General features: G+C 48.8%; 1 protein-coding gene across 2 annotated transcripts in view; it reads right to left on the bottom strand.

The window, feature by feature from the left end:
- LOC118093583 (solute carrier family 12 member 9) overlaps positions 1 to 21581 on the bottom strand; it is a 94072-nt gene that overhangs the window by 38845 nt on the left and 33646 nt on the right. For both annotated transcript variants that reach the window (XM_035132993.3, XM_088669302.1), the window contains exons 8-9: positions 14234 to 14316; positions 3312 to 3436 (exon numbers count right to left, since the gene is read on the bottom strand). In XM_035132993.3, coding sequence (XP_034988884.1) covers positions 3312 to 3436; positions 14234 to 14316 — 208 coding nt within the window. The remainder of the gene's footprint in view (positions 1 to 3311; positions 3437 to 14233; positions 14317 to 21581) is intronic.

Here is a 21581-nt window from a genome sequence, read left to right as displayed (position 1 = left end):
AAAAACCTGCAGGAACCACTTTGCAAAGTTCATACCGGAAACCAACAAGGCACCTTTGCATCAAATTCCTTTCAAGGCACTTTGAACCCTTCAAAACATTGCTCATCTTGGTTTTCCCAGTGTGGTGTAGTGGTTAAGATTGCCGGGCGAGGATGTGGGAGACCAGGGTTCAAATCCCCACTCAGCCATGAACATCACTGGGTGACCTTGGGCTGCTCCCTGCCTCTTAACCTAACCCAGCTCGCTTGGTTGTTGTGGGGATTGAATGAGGACGACCATGTAGAACACCCTCAGCATCGTCGTGGAGGAAAAGTGAGAGACAGATGCAATAAACAGGACAGTAGAGTTGGAAGGGACCCCCGAGGGTCACCTAGCTGCTTCAATGCAGCAAATTAATCACAAATAAACAATGCAAGCTCTCGCCTGCACACAGGGCTGCAGCTGAGTAAACCCTAGCTAAGAAAAGGAAAGGAAGAGGGACGCTGTTCCAGGAACGCCACTCCCCTCTGTCTCCTGCTCCCCTCGGTTTAATTACCACTAATGTAAACTGTGCTCCATAAAAACGGCTGGCACTCGGCCCCGAGAAGCCGAGCAGGACAAGTACCATAAATTCACTGCAAAGAGCAGAATGCAGTCTGGGTTCTCTGCTTTCTCTCTCTCTCTCTCTCGCCCCCAGTCCCCCCCCCCCTCCCGGCAATCCTTCCCTTTTTCCCTTCTTGGCTAAAAACGGCATTTGCTCAAGGGCAAAAGCTTTTTAAACAGGATCATAAATGCTTATTACACGGGCGATGTGCTCGGCTTGATGGGATTAGCTAGGGGGAGAAATTGATCACCAGGCCCTAGGCTCTCCCCCCCCCCACCGAAGAGAAAGAGAGAGAGGAGGGACCACTGGAGGGAGGGAAGGAGGGGGGGAGAGAAGAGGTGATTTCCCTGAGCTGCTCACCAGCGGGTGGACTGGCTTTTCTGCAAGCAAGGAGAGGGAGAGAAAGTCGAGGGAGGGGGGAGTACCTCCTCCCCATCCATCTACTTGTGCCCCCCCATCCCCACCAGCAGAATTGCACGCAGCGCCTTGCACTCACCTTGCAACATGCAACAAGCAAATGCCACGGGTCCTTCAAAGCAGGTATTCTACCCGCCCGGAAGACCCATATGAAGGGTGCAGGGAGGGTCAAGGGGAAGGCAGAGTTACAGGAGCAGAGGAGGAAGCCGTATGGAGAGTCAAAGAGGAGGCTGAGAGGGGTTCTGGGCACCACAATTTAAGGAGGGTGTTGAGAAGCTGGAAAGCGTGCAGAGGAGGGGGACCAAGATGATTGAGGGGCTGGAAACCACGCCTTATGAGGAACGGTTGAAGGAACTGGAAAAGAGCTGCAACGGATTCTGGGACAAGGCTCTCTTTGACCCCAGAAAGCTGGAAACTGTCAGAAGAAGCAACAGAGCCTTTGCACTATAGTGCTGTTTTCCAAAAGGGCTGCCCTTCCCATATGAACTGACTGCGCGTGTGACAGAACTTCCTTCCCAGATCTCCCTAGTGCCCTGCAAAATCCCACGCCCCTAGGACAAACCTCCCGGTTTAAGGAGGCTTTTTATACAAGCAAACAATGGTAGTTCTGTTTAGAACCCCAGTTATTTTATTGGCTAGTGCATATGTTTGGTTTTACAACTGTGTTTAATGTTTGCACATGATTGCTATAGTACGTCTCTGCATTGATTTGTAGGCTGCTGTGAGAGCCCGTGAGCTGAGAAAGGAGGAGCAGAATTTTTTATACATCCTCCCTGCCCTCCCCAAGCAAGAATGCTCAAGTGTTGCTGGATCTCTCTTCCTCCAAACACCCTTCTCGAAATTGTTCCTCTACGAAGCAAGAATGGGGAATATCAGGCTTAGGGTCTGAACATGGCCCTTGATGAGTCTCTACCTGGCCCTCAGGACACTCCCCTGGCCGCACGCCTAACTTACCTCTGCTTCATACTCCCCTTGACTGTGTTTGCCAGGCTGAAATGTGTGATTGAATGTTGACAGTGCTTGTCAGGTACAGTGGTGCCTCGCTTAACGAATGCCCTGCTTAACGAAATTTCCGCTTAACGAAAGGATTTTTCAAGCGGAGGTTGCCTCGCTAGACAAATTCATTTTATGAAAAATTCGTCTAGCGAATCGCGGTTTCCCATAGGAATGCATTGAAATTCAATTAATGTGTTCCTATGGGCAAAAAAATTTTTTAAAAAAATTCAATGCATTCCTATGGGATTCGCTAGACGAATTTTTCGTTATAAGAAAAGACCCGTGGAACGAATTAAATTCGTCTAGCGAGGCACTACTGTACAGGGCAGTGAGGCGTGCTTGTGCAGAAACTAGGTAAAATTTACACCTGCTGTCCTGCCCACTTTTGCTTCTGGCCCCACCCACCACTGACATGTGATCTCCACCCCACCCCCCAAAATGTCCAGAAGGAAACATGGTGCCCAGGCTGAAAGAAGCTCCCCACCCCGACTCAAGCAGCTAGTCCTCACACTCCACAGACTTGTGTCCACCAGATTCTCACTCGCCCTCAGCCTAGGGGGCTCATGGTTGGTTTTCACACAAGGTGAATGCAATAACATAACAATAATTTATTATTTGTACCCTGCCACTCTGGGAGGCTTCCAACATATAAAAAAAACATAATAAAACACACAAATTTAAAAGTTTCCCTATACAAGGGCGCTTGCAGAGGTCTTCTAAAAGCCAAATTGTTGTTTATCTTACAGGTAGGTAGCCGTGTTGGTCTGAGTCGAAGCAAAATAAAAAAATTCCTTCAGTAGCACCTTAAAGACCAACTAAGTTTTTATTTTGGTATGAGCTTTTGTGTGCATGCACACTTCTTCAGATACACAGATATACGTATCTGAAGAAGTCTGCATGCACACGAAAGCTCATACCAAAATAAAAACTTAGTTGGTCTTTAAGGTGCTACTGAAGGAATTTTTTTATGTTGTTTATCTGTTTGACATCTCATGGGAGGGTAGGTGCCACTACCAAAAAGGCCCTCTGCCTGGTTCCCTGTAACCTCACTTCTCTCAGGGAGGGAGCCACCAGAAGGCCCTCGAAGGTGGACCTCATTGTCTGGGCTGAGCGATGGGGATGGAGACGCTCTTTCAGGTATACTGGGCCGAGGCTGTTTAGGGCTTTAAAGGTCACCATCAACATTTTGAATTGTGCTCGGAAATGTACTGGGAGCCAATGCAGGCCCTCTCAGGACCAGTGTAATATGATCCCGTCGACAAACCCCCAGCCGGTTGAATCCCTCCCTGATCCTACACGCAGGAGCCCCACGTACCTGAAGTTCGGAGCAGATGCCCATTCGAGTGCAAGGCAGGCCAAATCCACGGTGGCGTAGACCAGCAGGAAGAAGATGGTGACCACAGCGGCAATGGTGTTCAGCTTTCCAGAGAAGAGAACCAGCTGCGAGGGATGGAGAACAGAGAGGCGGTGAGAGACAGGCGATGGAAGACTGCAGACTCCAACGGCGCAAGTAAAATACAGGTGACGGGGGACTTTGCTTACTTAAAATCTTTATATACACCAGGTTCATGAATAGTTTTTTGCAGTGGCTCCCAAATTGGGTGGTATTTCCCCCTGGGCGGGGTGGGATTTCCAGGGCGGGGGCGGGCAAGGGGGTTGCAGGGAGTTGCAAATGGTTATTAGACTCGGAATCAAGTTAATTCATTTTGTTGAATTAATTAAACTAAACAGTTCTAATTGGATTCTGAATTAATGTGCAATTAATTGCTACTGTTTTATTGGGTTATTATCTTCCTTAGTGGGTCATGCAGACTGCTATTCTGCTATTTTTTATAGGGAAGCGGGCACTGAGTTTGTGGAACCAAGGGGTAGTTGGCTCAAAAAAGTTTGGGAGCCACTGTTCTGCAGGAGTATGCTGTAATAATTATTATTAAGGAAGGAACATTAGGAAGAACGTTCTGATGGTAAAAGCTGTTTGACGGTGGAACAGACTCCCTCTCCTTCCTTGGTGGTTTTTAAGTAGACGTTGGATGGCCATTGGTCATGTATGATCTAGCTGAGATTCCTGCCTTGCAGGGGGTTGGGATAGATGACCGTTGGGGGGTCCCTCCCAACTCTACAGTTCTATGATTCCATAGTTAAGACATTGGACACAAAAGCAGCTAACTTGGGAAACAATTCAGCAGCCGAAACCTGCATGCAGACCCCCCTCCCTCCCATCAAGTCGCCCTACAGACAGCTGCACAAAATATTTCATAGCATTTATTTTACCCCTTGCCTTTCTTCCGAATAATGAACAGCTGTGACCGCATGGATCCCAATTCTAAACAGATCCTTTCTGCCCTTATTTTGGCATTAATTTTTTTAAACAAAATTATTTTAAAAAACCCATTATCTACATGAAAATCCACATTTAAACATGCATTTTGTTTCATTCCTCTGCTTGTTCCAGGAACCCTCATAACCCCTGCAGGTGTTGGCTCCACTGCAGACTATTATTGGATTATTATTATTTAGTAGGATGCGGGTGGCGCTGTGGTCTAAACCACGGAACCTAGGGCTTGCTGATCAGAAGGTCGGTGGTTCAAATCCCCGCGACGAGGTGAGCTCCCATTGCTCGGTCCCAGCTCCTGCCAACCTAGCAGTTTGAAAGCATATCAAAGTGCAAGTAGATAAATAGGTACCGCTCTGGTGGGAAGGTAAACAGTGTTTCTGTGCGCTGCTCTGGTTTTGCCAGAAGCGGTTTAGTCCTGCTGGCCACATGACCCGGAAAAACTGTCTGCGGACAAACGCCAGCTCCGTCGGCCTTTAAAGCGAGATGAGCGCCACAACCCCAGGGTCGTCTGCGACTGGACTTAATGGTCAGGGGTCCCTTCACCTTTACCTTATTAGTATTAGTATTAGTAGTATTTATATATTTCCTTATACCCGGGGGTCTCAGGGCGGTTCACAGAATAAAATTAAGATTATAAAACCACAAAATACCTAATAAAAATAAAAACAGCAACCCAATACCCAATACCCCACCACCACCACCACAAAAACACACACACATTTAAAAAGGGCATAGGATGTAAATCGCATCAACCAAAAGCCTGGTTAAAGAGGAACGCTTTTGCCTGGTGCCTAAAGGTGTATAATGAAGGCGCCAGACGAACTTCCCTGGGGAGAGCGTTCAACAGCTGGGGAGCCACTGCAGAGAAGGCCCCGTTCTCATGTTGCCACCCTCCCTCCTCGCCTTCAGCTTCTGCCTGTGATTCTGAGCTTCTCTCTGCCACAGCCTCTTCCTGCTCACTAAACCCTGTTACCTCTTCAGCTTCCTCCTCCTCCTCCTCCTCCTCCTCCTCCTCCTCCTCCTCCTCCTCCTCCTCCTCCTCCCAATCTTCTCCGTCCTCTATGACCACTCAGTGTCATCCCACTACCAATCCCCGGGCTCTGAGTTTTCTTCCCTGGGGGGGGGGGTTCCCCAGCTGAGCAAAATGGACCAGGTGCCTGGCTTGGAATCAGGCAGCCTCCTAAGCAGGATATGGGAACGTGGATTTGACTCCCCCCGTCCGTCCTTCCAATGCTGTGGTCCAAAGCAGCTCAGCTCAGGAGGTACGTTCACAGAGCCTCTTTTAAGCAGCCCTGGGGGAAACATCAGGGAAAACTACCGCAGGATCTTCCAGCAGCAATTTAGCACTGAGCTACAGCTGGTGAAGAGCATCGTGCCCTATGGGGGGGGACAAAAGCCCTTCCAGCAGAGCTCAAGGAGGAAAGAGGCAGTGAGCTGGCAGCGCAAATGTACCCTTAGTCATACCAAAGGAGGCTGCTGGAACATCAGGATGCTGGGACACGGGGGGGGGGGGGGGAGAGAGAGAGAGAGAGAGAGAGAGAGAGAGAGAGAGAGAGAGAGAGAGAGAGAGAGAGAGAGAGAGAGAACGTCTTGGTAACTGGCTACGATATTGCTCACTACATCCGTGAGCATAAAAAAGTTCCAGGAACAGAACAATTGGTGGGGTTTTTATGGGATGAGCGAGCGCTTGAGGTTGAAGGCGTCTTTGTGCAACGCATCTGATCGCTTTGCAAATAAACAGGCAGGGCTTCAGTGGAGGGAAGCAGGCAGGACCACAAGGCAAAAGATTCCCCTAGAGCAGGGGTGGCCAAACTTTTTTCAAAGAGGGCCAGATTTGATGAAGTGAACATGCGTGAGGGCCAACCAAAGCTGTTGACCTTTTTTAGGATTGAAGTTGCTGAGTTTTTTTTAAAAAATTACTCCAAAGTTGTTGAGCTTTCCCGGGTTAGTCCCCCGAAACGGACTTCGGACATGCCTGCCCTAGAGACTGGCATCAGCCATCCCAGCAAGCTGCAGCAGTGGGAAATATGGGGAAAGTGGGGCTCATCTCCTCATGTCCCCGAACTGCTTCCATTACAGCCACTGATTATGTGAGCTACTCTTTAATATTAACAATCGGTGCCTGAGTTTACTTTTTCCTCCTTCCGAAGGAAAGCCGAGCAATGTGTTTGGAACCAGCTTGGCTGCAGGAGTTGCCTGGAAGGAGACATTCCCCTGCAACAGGATACCAGCTAGAACATAAGTTGGCAAACTACGGCCCCTGGCCTGGTTAAAGAGGATCAGGCCCATCTGGGTCCTAAATCTGGCCCATGCCGCGAAGCCGGAACCTGCCGCGAAGCTGAGACTCCTGGCGATGGCGACGGGAGGAAGAGGCCGAGCGGCAGCGGCTCTGCCGCTTAAACGCCACACCTGGTTTACCTCAGCGGCATTTGATTGGCAGAGATGTCCCCACGCCGCGCTGAGGTAAACCAGGCGCGGCGTTTGGTTGGTAGAGCCGCCACCACTCGGCCTCTTCCTCCTGCTGCTGCCGCTGCCCAAGTACTCCTGTGGACCAGAGAGCGGAGCGGACGAGCTCACTCTGCCTACCTACGAGAAGCAGAAGTAGCAGCGGCAGTGTTGGTGGTGGCGGCAGCCCCTGGGAAGGTAAGTGCAGTGGTTGGGGCTGGGGGGCGGGGAGGAGGACTATTTGCCCCTCTCGCCTCTTATTCCAGCTCCCGCAGTGCCGCTTCTCCGGCCTGCCACAATGTCTGAGGGACAGTGGACTGGCCAGCGACTGAAAATTCTGTCAACCCGAGCTAGAAAGTGCTCCGTTTACCAGCCCACAACAGGATCTCAGACGTCAACCGCCCAGAAAGGTCCCAGGGAGCTCCTGCCAGGATATTTTGAGTTGCACTCAGTGCTATGGGAAACAGCTGTAATATCAGCGGTGGAGCATCCTAGGGTCAACTCCTGGCAGCGTCTGGGTCCTAAAACCCTGGAAAGCTACTGCCAGTCAGTGCAGGCAGCACGGAGCTGGCTAGAACAGAGGTGTGGCTGCATCAGGCAGCTCCCGTGTCCTCGCAAATCAGTTCTCATCCCTAAAAGCCTCTCCCCAGCCTTGCTAGACGAGACGCTTTCAAACAGGGGATGCCAAGGATTGCGCATGTGCCCTCCCCACTAAGAGGTGGCCCCCTCCCTGCTGCCCTGGACTCCTACAGCCCCCCTCCCACTGGCAAGGAGTGCAGCCCACCTGCCATCAGTGCTTGGCAGGGGTGGGGTGGGGTGGGGGGAAGAGGCTGAGATTATGCAGACCATCTAAGCAATTGGGGATTTTCAGCTGGTTGCGAGTTAATAGTGTGCACCGAGCGGAGATCGTGCCTGGCCGCTGTAATGGAGCCCTCCCCCTCCCGCCCCCGTCCCCTGGCATTTGCCTTTGATTTATAATTCATTTAGCTGCTCATCAAGGTAAAAGAGCCACTGCTGAAAGGTAGCGTGCCCCAGCCCTTAGTGGGGGGGGCACTGTGTGACAGCAGGGGGAGGGGGACCAAAGGGGAAGTGGGGGGTCCAAACAAGGCTAGGCCAGGGACACTATCTCTGCCTGTTAGGGGGACCTCGAAGAGGCTGTGGTATCACAGCTCCAAGAAAGGCCAAATAGTCTTTTTTTTCAAGCGGGGGGGGGGGGACTTAAGAAAAAACTGGTTGCTGGATCAGGCAAAGAACTAGCTGGTCTGAGAGGTGATAGGATATATATCAGAAGACCTGTCACATGGAAGGTGGAGCAAGCTTGTTTTCTGGTGCTCTGGAGGGGAGGACCTGAACCAAAAGATTCAAATGACAAGAAAGGAGATTCTGAGTAAACATTAGGGAGAATATTCTGACAGTTAAGAGATAGCAGATTCTCTCTTTCCAAAAATTGAACAGATGACCTGAGGGTCATCTAGTCCAACCCCCTGCAAGGCAGGAATCTTCTTGCCCAACCCGGGGCTTGAACCCATGGCCCTCAGATTAAGAGCTTTGTGCTCTACCAACTGAGCCATCCTAGCAGTTTGGCTTGATTGGCCATGACAATTTACACCTCCCCTCTTCAGTCCTGGCACTAAAGATCACACATCAGCTCCCAGGCTTCTCTACGGAAAAGGGTCTTGGGTAGCAGGGAATGAGGGGAGTTGTAGTCCAAAATGCCTGGAGACTCCCAGGATGATCTTGAGCCAGTTGCTCTCTCCCCTCTCTGCCTACCTCACAGGAAGGAATTTCCTACCTCTGCTGGAAGGATTTTTTTTATTTTGTTTCAACTACAGCAGACCAACACGGCTATCTACCTGTAACTACCTGGCAGGGTTATATTCACAATATTAAAGGGGAGACAATGACTGTCACCCTCAGCTCATTCGAGCATGACATAAAAACTGCTAATCATAACAGCAATGATGAATAAACCAAAATATAGTGGTGTTCCCTCCCAAGATAGGGTTGGCTGTCAGCTCGCTCCCTTTTAAAGCTTTTGTTCATACCTTTTAAAATTTATATATAAAATCACCCAGTTGTTTTTCTTCTCTCCTAGCTGATTTTGTTGGTGGTAGGTTTTTTCAAATTGTTTCCAGTTTTATTGTCTTTTTAATTGCATGGTCTTTTTGTGTTTTCATGCAAGTGTGTACTGTTTCTTAGGACTGAAACAAGGCATACAAATGCTTTTATACAACGAAGTAGAGGTGGGGAACTTGAAGTGTTGGGAAAGGTCCAGGAAAGGGCAGCGGGAATGATCAAGGGGACGGAGAGGCACCCCCCACCCCCAGTGAGGAAAGGTTCCAGACTTTGGGACTTCTTAGTTTAGAGAAAAGGCAAACAACTTGTGAGAATGATAGGAGTTTATAAAATTATGCATGGTATACGGGGAAAGAGGATTGAGGAAATGCACAGTTGAACTATGGAACTTGCTTACAACGCAGGAAGCAGTGATGGCAATCAACGTGGATGGCTTTAAAAAAGGATTGGGCAAATTCATGGAGTCCCACTCGCTTCTGCCTTGCTCAGACCCAAGCTGGAATCCTGTGTCCTGCTCTGGGCACTGCAACCTTGAACATACATGCTCAAATATATGAAAGGATGTCATATGGAGGAGGGAGAAAGATTGTTTTATGCTGCTCCAGAGAAGCGGACACGGAGCAATGGATTCAAACTTCAAGAAAGAAGATTCCACCTAAACATTAGGAAGAACTTCCTGACAGTAAGAGCTGTTCGGCAGTGGAATCTGCTACCAAGGAGTGTGGTGGAGTCTCCTTCTTTGGAGGTCTTTAAGCAGAGGCTTGACAGGCATATGTCAAGAATGCTTTGATGGTGTTTCCTGCTTGGCAGGGGGTTGGACTGGATGGCTCTTGTGGTCTCTTCCAACTCTATGATTCTATGAACCTGGAAGGTGTGCAGAGGAGGGCAACCAAGATGATCAAGGGTCTGGAAAGCAAGCCTCACGAGGAACCGTTGAGAGCGCTGGCTATGTTTAGCCTGGAGAAGAGGAGACTGAGAGGAGATGTGACAGCCATCTTCAAATATCTCACGGGTTGTCATATGGAGGATGGAGCACGCTTGCTTTCCACTCCTGACCCAAACCAATAGATTCAAGTGACAAGAAAGGAGATTCCGACTAAACAACAGGAATAACTTTCTGGTGATAAGAGCTGTTTGGCAAAGGAACGGTCTCCCTCGGGAGGTGGTGAGCTCCCCATTCCTTGGAGGTTTTTAAGCAGAGATGGATGGCCACTTGCCATTGATGCTTAAATTGAGATTCCTGCATTGCAGGGGGTTGGACTAGATGACCATTGGGTCCCTTCCAATTCTATGATTCTATGCCCAGACAGTTGATGCTTTTGAATTATGGTGCAGGAGGAGACTCTTGAGAGTCCCATGGACTGCAAGAAGATCAAGCCTATCCATTCTGAAGGAAATCAGCCCTGAGTGCTCACTGGAAGGACTCAGACCCTGAAGCTGAGGCTCCAATACTTTGGCCACCTCATGAGAAGAGAAGACTCCCTGGAAAAGACCCTGATGTTGGGAAAGATGGAGGGCACTAGGAGAAGGGGACGACAGAGGACGAGATGGTTGGACAGTGTTCTCGAAGCTATGAACATGAGTTTGACCAAAGTGCGGGAGGCAGTGGAAGACAGGAGTGCCTGGCGTGCTCTGGGCCATGGGGTCACGAAGAGTCGGACACGACTAAACGACAACAACATGCCAAGACAGTGTCCTCGCTCTCCTACCCTATTTCCTCGCCTGCAGGAAATAAGAACCTGGTTCTCAGGTGCCCAAAATGGCCTCCTCTGTGGGAAGCTCCCCTATCTGGAATCAACCTATGCTGTGCTGCACCACTCATCCCAGGAAGGGTGCAAGAACAGCACCAAATATATGGAGAAAAGATTAGGAAACAGGGCCCCAAAACGTCTGTTCTGGTTTCAAAAAATGGCACCTGGGCCTAAGAAGCTTGCAGACTCCTGAGTTGACAGTCATAGCTATCCTCCAGCTCAAAGAACGCCAGGCACCATTCGAGCTCCACCATGTAGCAAGCGCTGCCTCCCCCCCCCCCCCAAACAAAAAGTCTTTTGCGCAGCAAACGATGCCGCATCTGTCGCCAGCCATTGAATCTGATCCATGGTGACTTCAATTGGGCTTGAAGCACCTAATGGCTCCCTCCCCTTTTGTGAGTGCACCGCAATGTTCTTTTCCGGCTAATGGGGCAATTTTTTTTGCATTACATGTATTTGTCCAATTTGGCGGAGCAGCGCACGCCTGTGCGGCCGAGGGAGCTGGGCGGGGGGGGGGAGGAGAGAGAGAGACGGCAGCTCTGGCAGATTAAGCTGATGGGAGTCTCCGGGGGGGGGGGGAGGCTCGCTGCAATCTTTCTCTCAGAGGCGGAGTGGGGGCATCTCGCTTTGATAGGTTTGCACGAGGCGTCGGACCAATTGTTTAATGCACCTGGGACAGTTCCGACGGAGCCCTGAAAGGGATCTCATGTCCGGCGTGCGCCAACTCGCTTCATTGCCTCCTTCCACACCCCCTCCCTGGCCAAGCCCCCTTTCTCCCACCCCTCCCAGCTTCTCCCCCAGGCCTGCAACAGCTGCCCAAAGCTTGCCACGTTCCGGGGCAGAGGTGGCATAGGGCCTACAGCAGCCTCCCCCAAGCTGGCGCCCTCTGTCATGGCCAGGATCTGGAGCTGCGAGGCAAGGCTTGGAGAAGAGGCGTAGCTCAGCGGTAACATGTCTGGCTTGCATGCCGAAGGTCCCAAGTCCAATCCCCCAGTGGCGTCGCCAGGTGGGTCTGAGAATGCCCCTGGTTGGAGACTCCTGGAGAGCTGCTGACAGTCGGCACAGGCAGTCCTGAGCTAAGTGGATTGGTGGTCCGGTTCAGGGTAAGAGGCTGCTTCCTGTGTTCCTCTCAGGGTCCCTGGTTCAGCTGACTGAAAGGATGGCTCAGTCGGTAGAGCATGAGGCTCTTTAATCCCAGGATTGTGGGTTCGAGACCCACGCTGGGCAAAAGAAACCTGGGGTCCCTTCCATCTCTACAGTTCTATGGTTCTACGGCTCAGAACCAGCCAGTACACATCTCATTATTTTCCCAGGTTGCTTCCCTCTCTGCCTAACTAAACCACAACATCGCTGAGACTTGGATTCACTATCTGGTAAATCTGACCTTGAAATCAGCTTCTCCCTTCACAGAAAGCCTATTTCATGCAGCATTGCCTCTCCCAACCCAGCCACAGCTGACATTTTACCATCTCAGAGGGGACTGGGATTCATTTCCTTCCCACCCCCCAGGGCTACCTTAGCGGCTCCCACCCTGCCCCTTCTGCTATTTGTTGCAACAGCTTCCAAAGTTTCTAGTCCTCATGCTGAATCCTCCATGTGCCTCCTGTCACACCTTGAGGCACGAGATAGCCTCCTCAGCACACTCTTATTCATCAACATATTTTCCTCGCCTCTCCTTCAAGACTTGCTTCTTTGCTGGGGTTCAGATCAAAAAGAGAAAAGGTTCTGGGCTCAAACTGCTCTTAAGAGCAAGCCCAGCTGCCTAAACCTCAGTTGCGTTTGAGTGCACACTGGTTTTATGCAGCGACGGAGGAAATGCACTCTGCACATTCTCCAGCGGCATTCTTCTTCCTGCATCCTAGAGCCAAGGCCTGTTCCCAATGAAGGCATCATCCCAGTAAGCCAATCCTAGGCCAGACTTGCCTGCGGCTCCAGGGACACCAGACTCGCTCCTTGCCCTTCCTAAGCTACACATTTGCTCAGATCCGCATCTCCTGTCTCGCCCGTCCAATGCATTTATTCATCTGCACATTTAGAAAAAGAATCCTAACCAGCCTTTTGAAGAAAGTGCCCCCCAAAGGCAGCTAATGACAACATAAAACAGATGCCGATAAGGAGGAAACCTAAGCATTATTTTACAGGAAAGGACACCGTCACCATCTGAACCGTAACGAAAAATGATCAGCAGGAAACAATGAACTTCAATGTAAGAACATAAGGCAAGCCCCCCCCCCCCGGCCTGGATCAGGCCAATGGCCCATCTAGTCCAGCATCCTGATCTGGTACCTGTGGGAATCACACAAGCAAGATCTGAGCACAACAGCCCTCCCCACCTCCTGTATTCAGAGTTTTTAATCTGTCCTGAATATTCCAACATTCAGCTTCACAAGTTCTAGTGTTGGGGGGGGGGAGCTTTTCTCTATCCACTTAGAAGTTACCCGCTGCTTTGCAGGATATCTTTGGGAGAAGAAAAGGCTCAGGAGTAAACTCTACACAAATCCAGAGTGTGGGCAGTTGAATGGCGTCTTGTAGACCTCCCTCCAGCAACTCCTGCAGCCAAGCTGGTGCCAAACGTCTTGCTCTGGATCCCTATCAGTGAGGCCAGGACCCCCAAACACACAGCCCAGGCTCGCACCCAGGGGAGCGACACAGCGGTTTGACTTCACTCCCAGAGGCGCACTCCATTGTCTCTCGATACAGATGGGTGCCTACGAATTGTTTCTGTTTTGAATAGTGCATGCGGAGAGGATCTCGGGGTCTTAGTGGACCACAAGCTTAACATGAGTCCACAGTGTGATGCAGCAACAAGGAAAGCTAATGCTATTCTTGGCGGCATCAACAGAAGTCTAGTGTCCAGATCAAGGGAACTACTAGTATTGAGCTATTCTGCCTTGGTCAGACCACACCTGGAGTGCTGTGTCCAATTCTGGGTGCCACAATTTCAGAAAGATGTTGACAAACTGGAACATCTGCAGGGGAGGGTGACCAAGATGATCAAGGGTCTGGAAACCAAGCCTTACAAGGAGCATTTGAGGGAGTGGGTATGTTTAGCCTGGAAACTGTGTCCCTGGCTTCTTGGCCCTTTGTAGTCCCCATTGAGAAATCTACATTTCCCTTTGAGATCCAGTCTGCATTCTTCTGCAACTGCCACCCTGGGCTTGAAGTTGCCTACCTTCAAGGGCCAGCAAGCGGACCCCGTCCTCCCTGTTTGAGAACAGTGTCTTTCTATATTAATTGATGGTTGCTGTGGCGCTTTTAATTCTCCAGACCTCAGTTTCGCAACATTGGTTCTAGTGCTGGGGGTTGTTTCATAGAACCATCGAATCGTAAAGTTGGAAGGGAACCCCGAGGGTCATCTAGTCCAACCCCCCTGCAAGGCAAGAACCTCAGCTAAAGCATCCCTGGCAGGTGCTTCCTGCTGGCTTTTGTTCCGCTGCTCTATCGATCCCCGTTTTATTGGGACGGTGGTTTTTAATTCTACGCGTCGCCCAGAGAGCCATTGTTATTGGGTGGCTGATCGATGGAATGAACACAAACCAAAGAGAAATCATCATGGTTAAAATAGCAGCATTGGGAGGAGGAGGAGGAGGAGGAGGAGAAGCAACAACAGGGCAATGGGAGTCAACTCACCTGTACCAGGATCCAGGAGAAGATCACAGCCATCCAGGGGTTTCCGTCGCGGGAAGTCCGCTTCGCCGGCCCCAGCACTTTGCCTTCATTGCCAGAAGGGGAACGGATAAGAGAGAGGCGGCACAATACATTAGAACAAGGGTTTCTATAAAATTGGTGTTTATTAAAGAGAGACAGAGAGCAAGAGAGAGCAGGGAAAGTGACATCCCCAAACTTCGGCCCTCCAGATGTTTTGGACTACAATTCCCATCATCCCTGACCACTGGGTCCCATTAGCTAGGGATCATGGGAGTTGTAGGCCAAAACATCTGGAGGGCCAAAGTTTGGGGATGCCTGATCTAGAGCAGCAATGCGCAAAAGGCAGATCAGAATCTGCTGCTAGATCTCTGGTAATTTCCACTATAAGAGTTTCTGACTCCCAATTGTCTAATGCTAGCAACGATAGCATAGCCACTCGCAATTAGATAAATAATAGTAATTGGGAGCAGGGAACAAGAGAGGGGGTTTTTGTTTTGTTTTTAAGAAATGCATGCATGAAAGTCCTTGTGAAGTTGATTCGGACACTGATCTCCGATCCCTGGGATGAGCATGTGCTCAGAGGCACCCTGTTCCTTACACCTGCCTGCCTGAGCCACTTCTATTTGCACCTGGCTCCCTCTGGGGGTTCCAGCAGAAGGTAAAGTACAGGTAGATCCCACAAGGCTGGCATCTGCCCGCCCCTAATGGAGAGGTGCACAGGTCCGCAGCAGAGTGTTGACGCCCGTTTTACTATATGTTAATTAAACGTTGAGGCTGAAATGTTCCATCAATTAATTGGCTGGTGTGACAAATTGAAGCACTTTTAAAATGTTTATTTCTGCCCGGCTGGCAAAGAGTTAACCCACCTCCAGCCTGACTGGCATAGAACTCTGATGGGGGCGGGACTGTGCCCGGTTTGAAAGGAGGGAGTGTCGGTTTTGGTCAGTTAGGAGGGAGAGGGAGGAAGGTGTGGTGTGGTGTTATGTGGTGGCTTATATGAAGACAGTTAAGAGGCTAGGAAAACTTAAAGTTAAATGTTTGACTGAGTTTATTTTGTACAACTGGAACAAAGCTAATTAATAAATGACACGTTAAAGAATCACTTATGTTTTTAACACAATAAAACTTCATCTCTGTTTTTGCCAACAAGAGGTCCGTTTGTATTTTTCCAGCGAGGTACCAGGACTCACAGCCGTGGTGACTCAAGAGAGGGCCAAACTCACCTCAGGCAGGGAGGTGGTGGTTTGTGTCCTGAAGTTACACGGAGGAGGCTTAGAAGGGTAACCTGAGGTGCCAAGAAGTTGCCAGAGTGCCTAGGGCAAACTTCTACAGTGGGGGAATCCAACTGAGGGAGGCCCTTTACAGGAGGCAAGAGGTTATTCCTGGGGGACAGCCTAGAGTTTCTTAAGGTACCAGGCCACGTAGGCTGGAAGGCTCTCCTTACTTAGAAACCCATTAGGAAAAGGGGTTTATTTTTGAGGCGGCAGGAGAAGAGGGTGGGTGTTTTCCCCTCTGGATTCCTGTGTCGCAGTGATAGTAAGGTAGAGTGGGACCCGGGTCGTCACATTTTTGGTGGCAGCGTCGTGATCGAAATTCAAAGCTCACGCGCCTAGTTTGGTTTGAGTCTGTCAAGATTTTCCTGTGAGGAAAATGACTCACGTAAGAAAACCCAGAGAGGCAAAAGGAGATGAAAGAACGGAAGGGGCTGAGGGAAGCCCAGGTTCTGAGGTAGAACTGATGAAACTACGAATTGAGATGGCCCGAATTGAAGCTGAGAGGGAAAAGATAGCATCTGAAAGTGAGAGGGGAAAAGCTAGAATTGATAGTGAGAGGGAAAAAGCTAGAATTGAAGCTGAGGAGAGAATGCAGTCCGAGAGGTTAAGGGTTCAATTAGAACAGGACAGAATGAAGCTTGAAGAGATACGTTTGCGATCAGAATTAACTAGTAGTCCAGTTAATAATGATAGTATCGCAATTAATTTTAAAAGGTTCCCCAAATTTGGAAAAGACGATAATGTCGAATCGTTTCTATTTACCTTCGAACGCGTTTGTGTGGAATTTCAAATACCTGAGGAGAACTGGATGCTTTATTTAAGACCTCAAATTTGTGGGATACTAAGTGAAATTTATGCTGACCTGAGGGAAGAAGAGCTGTCAAGTTACCAAGTATTTAAGCAAAGGGTCAGGGTTCGATGTGGACTCACGGCTGAACAAAGCAGAAAGGCTTTTCGTGAGGCAAAAAAGGAACATAAAGAGACTTATGCCCAACTAGCTAGCCGCTTAGATAAATTACTTGACAGATGGATTCAAGGGAGTGGAGTGAAGGACTTTGATGAGTTAAAACAATTAATTTGTTTAGAACAATTTTTTAAGCAAATCCCTAGCAATTTACGTTGGTTCTTGAGGGATAAAAAACTGAAAACTGTGGCACGGGTTGCCGAGGTCTTAGACGAACTACAAGGTGATTTCAATGAAATAGCATTCCCAAAACACTCACAGAAGGGTACTCCATGGAGAAACAGAGAAAATAAAGACAGGCAAGAAAATTTTCCTGTCAGGGAATCAGTTTCTGACAAGACAGGTTCTAAGAAAATCACTTGTTTTTTCTGTAATCGTGAGGGCCATGTACGTGCCAGGTGCCCCCTGCTGGTTAAGTCGCAAACTACACCTACTGCAGCTAAACAAGTAAAACTAGTAATGCAGTCACAGGAAAATAGCTCGCCTCAGACAGAAGGCTCAGAGAAAGCAGACAGTTCAGCTGAGACTACTTCTAAGGTCTTACAGGTCTGGAGGGCTGAGCAGGAGTGCAACCAAGATTACATGGAGCCAATTGAATTAAATGGTCAGTTTTTTTTAGGTTTGAGGGACACAGGAGCAGAAGTCTCACTTGTCAAATCACAATTTGTTCCAAAGGAGCAGTACCTCAAGGGTCAGTCCTATAGTTTAAAAGGCATATGGGGCCCACATTTTGAAGTACCATTAGCTGAAGTTGATATTACCTACAAAGGATTTTGTGGCAAATGGAGAGTTGGAATCCTAAATGAATTGGAGGTACCCTTTTTAATAGGGAATGACCTAGCTAGCCAGAAGCACCGTATTCAAGTGATAACTAGGTCACAGTCTCAAGTCACTGAGAGTAATCCTCCTGCAGTTATAGAGTCACCCATAGAGCCTGGTGAGGATGAAGGGCTGATTAGCGTGCCAGTGGTCCAGGAGCACGGTGCCCAATTCTTGAGTGATCAAAAAGAGGATGAAACTATAAAAGAGCTGTGGGGTAAAGCACAAAGTCCTAATGCCGAAGTAACTGTGGAGAACCCCTGCTTATTTACCACCATTGAGGGAAGACTGTATAGAATTTCTAGGAGGAGGAAAACTGCTGCTGTTTGGGAAAGGAAGAAACAGTTAGTGTTGCCAAGAGCTTACCGGTTGCAAGTGCTACAAATGGCACACGACGCACCCTCAGCAGCGCATCTAGGCATTAGAAAGACTAGTGATAGAATCCAAGCAAGATTTTACTGGCCTGGGATGGGCAAAGACATCAAAGAGTATTGCAAGTCCTGTGTGATCTGCCAAAAAGCAGGCAAAAGAGCGGACAAAACGCGAGGCTTGTTACAGTCTATTCCCGTAATTACTGAGCCCTTTTCCAGAGTAGGAGTGGACATCCTCGGGCCTATCTCCAGAGTTACAAAAAGGGGGAATAAATTTATTTTATGCCTCGTGGATTATGCTACGCGCTATCCAGAAGCAATACCTCTGAAGGACATTGACTCAAAGACTGTAGCAAAAGCCCTCATGTCGGTGTTCTTAAGGCTGGGATTCCCCAAAGAAATTATAACAGATTTAGGGACATCCTTCACGTCCAAGACCATGGAAGAGCTTTTAACTCTTTGTGGAATTAAGCATGTTAAAACTACGGCTTATCATCCACAGTCGAATGGCTTGACGGAGAAATTTAATTCGACCCTGAGCCGGATGCTAAAAACCTATTCCATCAATCATCCTAACGACTGGGATGAGAGGCTGCAACACTTCCTATTTGGTTATCGCGAAGTGCCGCAAGAGAGCACAGGGTTCAGTCCTTTTGAACTCCTATTTGGACGACAGCCACGAGGACCCCTAGACTTGATGAAAGCAGCGTGGTCGGGGGAGGAGCAGATCGACAGCCCTGATGTTGTGACGTATCTACAGGAGCTGCAGAGCGACCTTCAAGAGCTACGGGAGCAAGCTGCTCACAACTTGCAACAGGCACAGCGTCGACAGAAGCAGTGGTATGATGCACACGCAAGAGACAGAACTTTCCAGCCTGGTGACAGTGTGCTCGTGTTAAGAACAAGACGTCGAAAGAAGTTGGAGATGTCGTGGGACGGTCCCTTCAAAGTGGTCGAGAGGATATCTGCGGTGAACTATTTGGTAGAGTTAGATGGGGAAGGGAACCGATGTAAAAACTTTCATGTAAATTTACTTAAGCCTTATTTTGACAGAAATAAGTTGGTGTTACAAGTAAAGGGGAAGGTGACCCAAGGGATTCATTTAACTGGGTGGGGAGAGCTAAGTAAGGGCACAACTCTAGCAGAGGTGTCATTCGACGAAGGTCTGACCCCAGAGCAAAAGGAGCAGTTAAAAATAGTCCTTGCTCAGTTTGCTCAGATCTTCTCAAACATCCCAGGGAGGACCAACCTAGCAACTCATGTAATAGACACAGGGTAAGCACATAAGTGGGAAGGAAAACATCATAGCGGACGCCTTATCCAGGTATTTTTGAGAGGTATAGGATGGTGCAAATTATTATATGAAACGGTGATAACCCTAGCAGAACATTTGTGCTTAGGCGTTATAATCTGACACATGCCAAACATGGTCTATCTGTGTACAAGTTTATGAGATGTTAATTTAGTTGACTTTGTAATATGAATGTTATAGAATGCATTGAAGTATTTTTAACCCCAAGCCCATTGCTTTGGCATTGCTCTAGTTAGTTAAGAGCAAGCCGACGCAATGTCTTTGTGGTGGGGGAGATATGTGACAAATTGAAGCACTTTTAAAATGTTTATTTCTGCCCGGCTGGCAAAGAGTTAACCCACCTCCAGCCTGACTGGCATAGAACTCTGATGGGGGCGGGACTGTGCCCGGTTTGAAAGGAGGGAGTGTCGGTTTTGGTCAGTTAGGAGGGAGAGGGAGGAAGGTGTGGTGTGGTGTTATGTGGTGGCTTATATGAAGACAGTTAAGAGGCTAGGAAAACTTAAAGTTAAATGTTTGACTGAGTTTATTTTGTACAACTGGAACAAAGCTAATTAATAAATGACACGTTAAAGAATCACTTATGTTTTTAACACAATAAAACTTCATCTCTGTTTTTGCCAACAAGAGGTCCGTTTGTATTTTTCCAGCGAGGTACCAGGACTCACAGCCGTGGTGACTCAAGAGAGGGCCAAACTCACCTCAGGCAGGGAGGTGGTGGTTTGTGTCCTGAAGTTACACGGAGGAGGCTTAGAAGGGTAACCTGAGGTGCCAAGAAGTTGCCAGAGTGCCTAGGGCAAACTTCTACAGTGGGGGAATCCAACTGAGGGAGACCCTTTACTGGAGGCAAGAGGTTATTCCTGGGGGACAGCCTAGAGTTTCTTAAGGTACCAGGCCACGCAGGCTGGAAGGCTCTCCTTACTTAGAAACCCATTAGGAAAAGGGGTTTATTTTTGAGGCGGCAGGAGAAGAGGGTGGGTGTTTTCCCCTCTGGATTCCTGTGTCGCAGTGATAGTAAGGTAGAGTGGGACCCGGGTCGTCACAGCTGGCTTAATGGATTAGGGAAAAATCAACTAAAACACACCTCACCTGGATTAATCAGGGCCAAGCTATGTGCTTTTAAGTGCAGAGCAGGAAGTGACACCAATTGGAGGGAGGGGCCTGCTAGATGCAGACTGGGTCCCTAGTACGAGAGATAGGTAAGTAGGGGGGAATTTAACTCTTTGCCACCCTTTATGTCTTGATTTAGAATGGGGTCCCTCAGACCTTCTGGGGGCCGGACTATATTTTGAAAAGAATATCGTATATGAAGGAATTCCTATGCCCCACAAATAACCCAGAGATGCATTTTAAATAAAAGCACACATTCTTTGTTGTTTAGTCGTTTAGTCGTGTCCGACTCTTCATGACCCCATGGACCATAGCACGCCAGGCACTCCTGTCTTGCACTGCCTCCCGCAGTTTGGTCAAACTCATGTTCGTAGCTTCGAGAACACTGTCCAACCATCTCGTCCTCTGTCGTCCCCTTATCCTAGTGCCCTCAATCTTTCCCAACATAAGGGTCATTTCCAAGGATTCTTCTCTTCTCATGAGGTGGCCAAAGTATTGGAGCCTCAGCTTCAGGATCTGTCCTTCCAGTGAGCACTCAGGGCTGATTTCCTTCAGAATGGATAGGTTTGATCTTCTTGCAGTCCATGGGACTCTCAAGAGTCTCCTCCAGCACCATGTGGTGCTGGAGCACACATTCTACTCATGTAAAAACACACTTGATTCCCAGACTGTCTGCAGGCCGGATTTAGAAGGCGATTGGGCCGCATCCAGCCCCCAGGCCTACCCATGATTTAGATGGCAGAGGGACATGCTGGCAATCTGCATATGGAAGAAGGCTCCCCTTGAATCAAACATGATTGTTTCTTTTACAATGCAACAGCACACAGGCACAGATGGGAGGGAGAGATGAAGACCAGCCACTTCTGTTTATGAAGACAGCCGCCCTGCACCCTGTTCTGGCTGGGGCTGAAACACCTGGAGGGCACCAGGTTGGGGAAGGCTGGCGTATGAGCTGGACTGTGGGGTAAAGGTTGCTGAAATACAAGAGCAGCAAAGGAGCCCGGCAGAATGGAAGAAGTAGCCCCTTCTCCCAGTGAGCTTATTGGGCTGTCGCTGGGCCAAAAGAGACCTTCAGAGGCCCTAAGCATTTAGAAGATGTTGGTGGCCCCATATATATCTAATTCAAAATATAAACCACAATAAACAGTAAAATAAAATCTTATTTTTCAAAATGAAACTAAACCTACAGTAAGATGGAAAATAATGTTTATTTTTGTAGACTTTGTATTAGGGGGGAAAATTCTCCTTTTTCTAATTGCAAAGTCTTTGATCTGATCCTCAAAACTCATCTTACGTAATGAATCTGCTTCTATACTTTGTAGAGAAAAGGCACCCAGCCTGCCTTGTTGCATAGTTGTTGTGTTCGGATTTTTAATATACTTCAAGGGAGAAAACGAATGCTCAGCTGAGCCATTTGGACCATCAAGGCTAAAAAAAATCCAGCAATGGAAAATTTATGTGGTTCCCCCTTCCTTTGATGCCC

Source organism: Zootoca vivipara, chromosome 5, assembly GCF_965207765.1.
Source record: "Zootoca vivipara chromosome 5, rZooViv2.hap1.1, whole genome shotgun sequence".
NCBI classification, from domain to species: Eukaryota; Metazoa; Chordata; class Lepidosauria; order Squamata; family Lacertidae; genus Zootoca; species Zootoca vivipara.
This window is presented reverse-complemented; position numbering and strand designations above follow the sequence as displayed.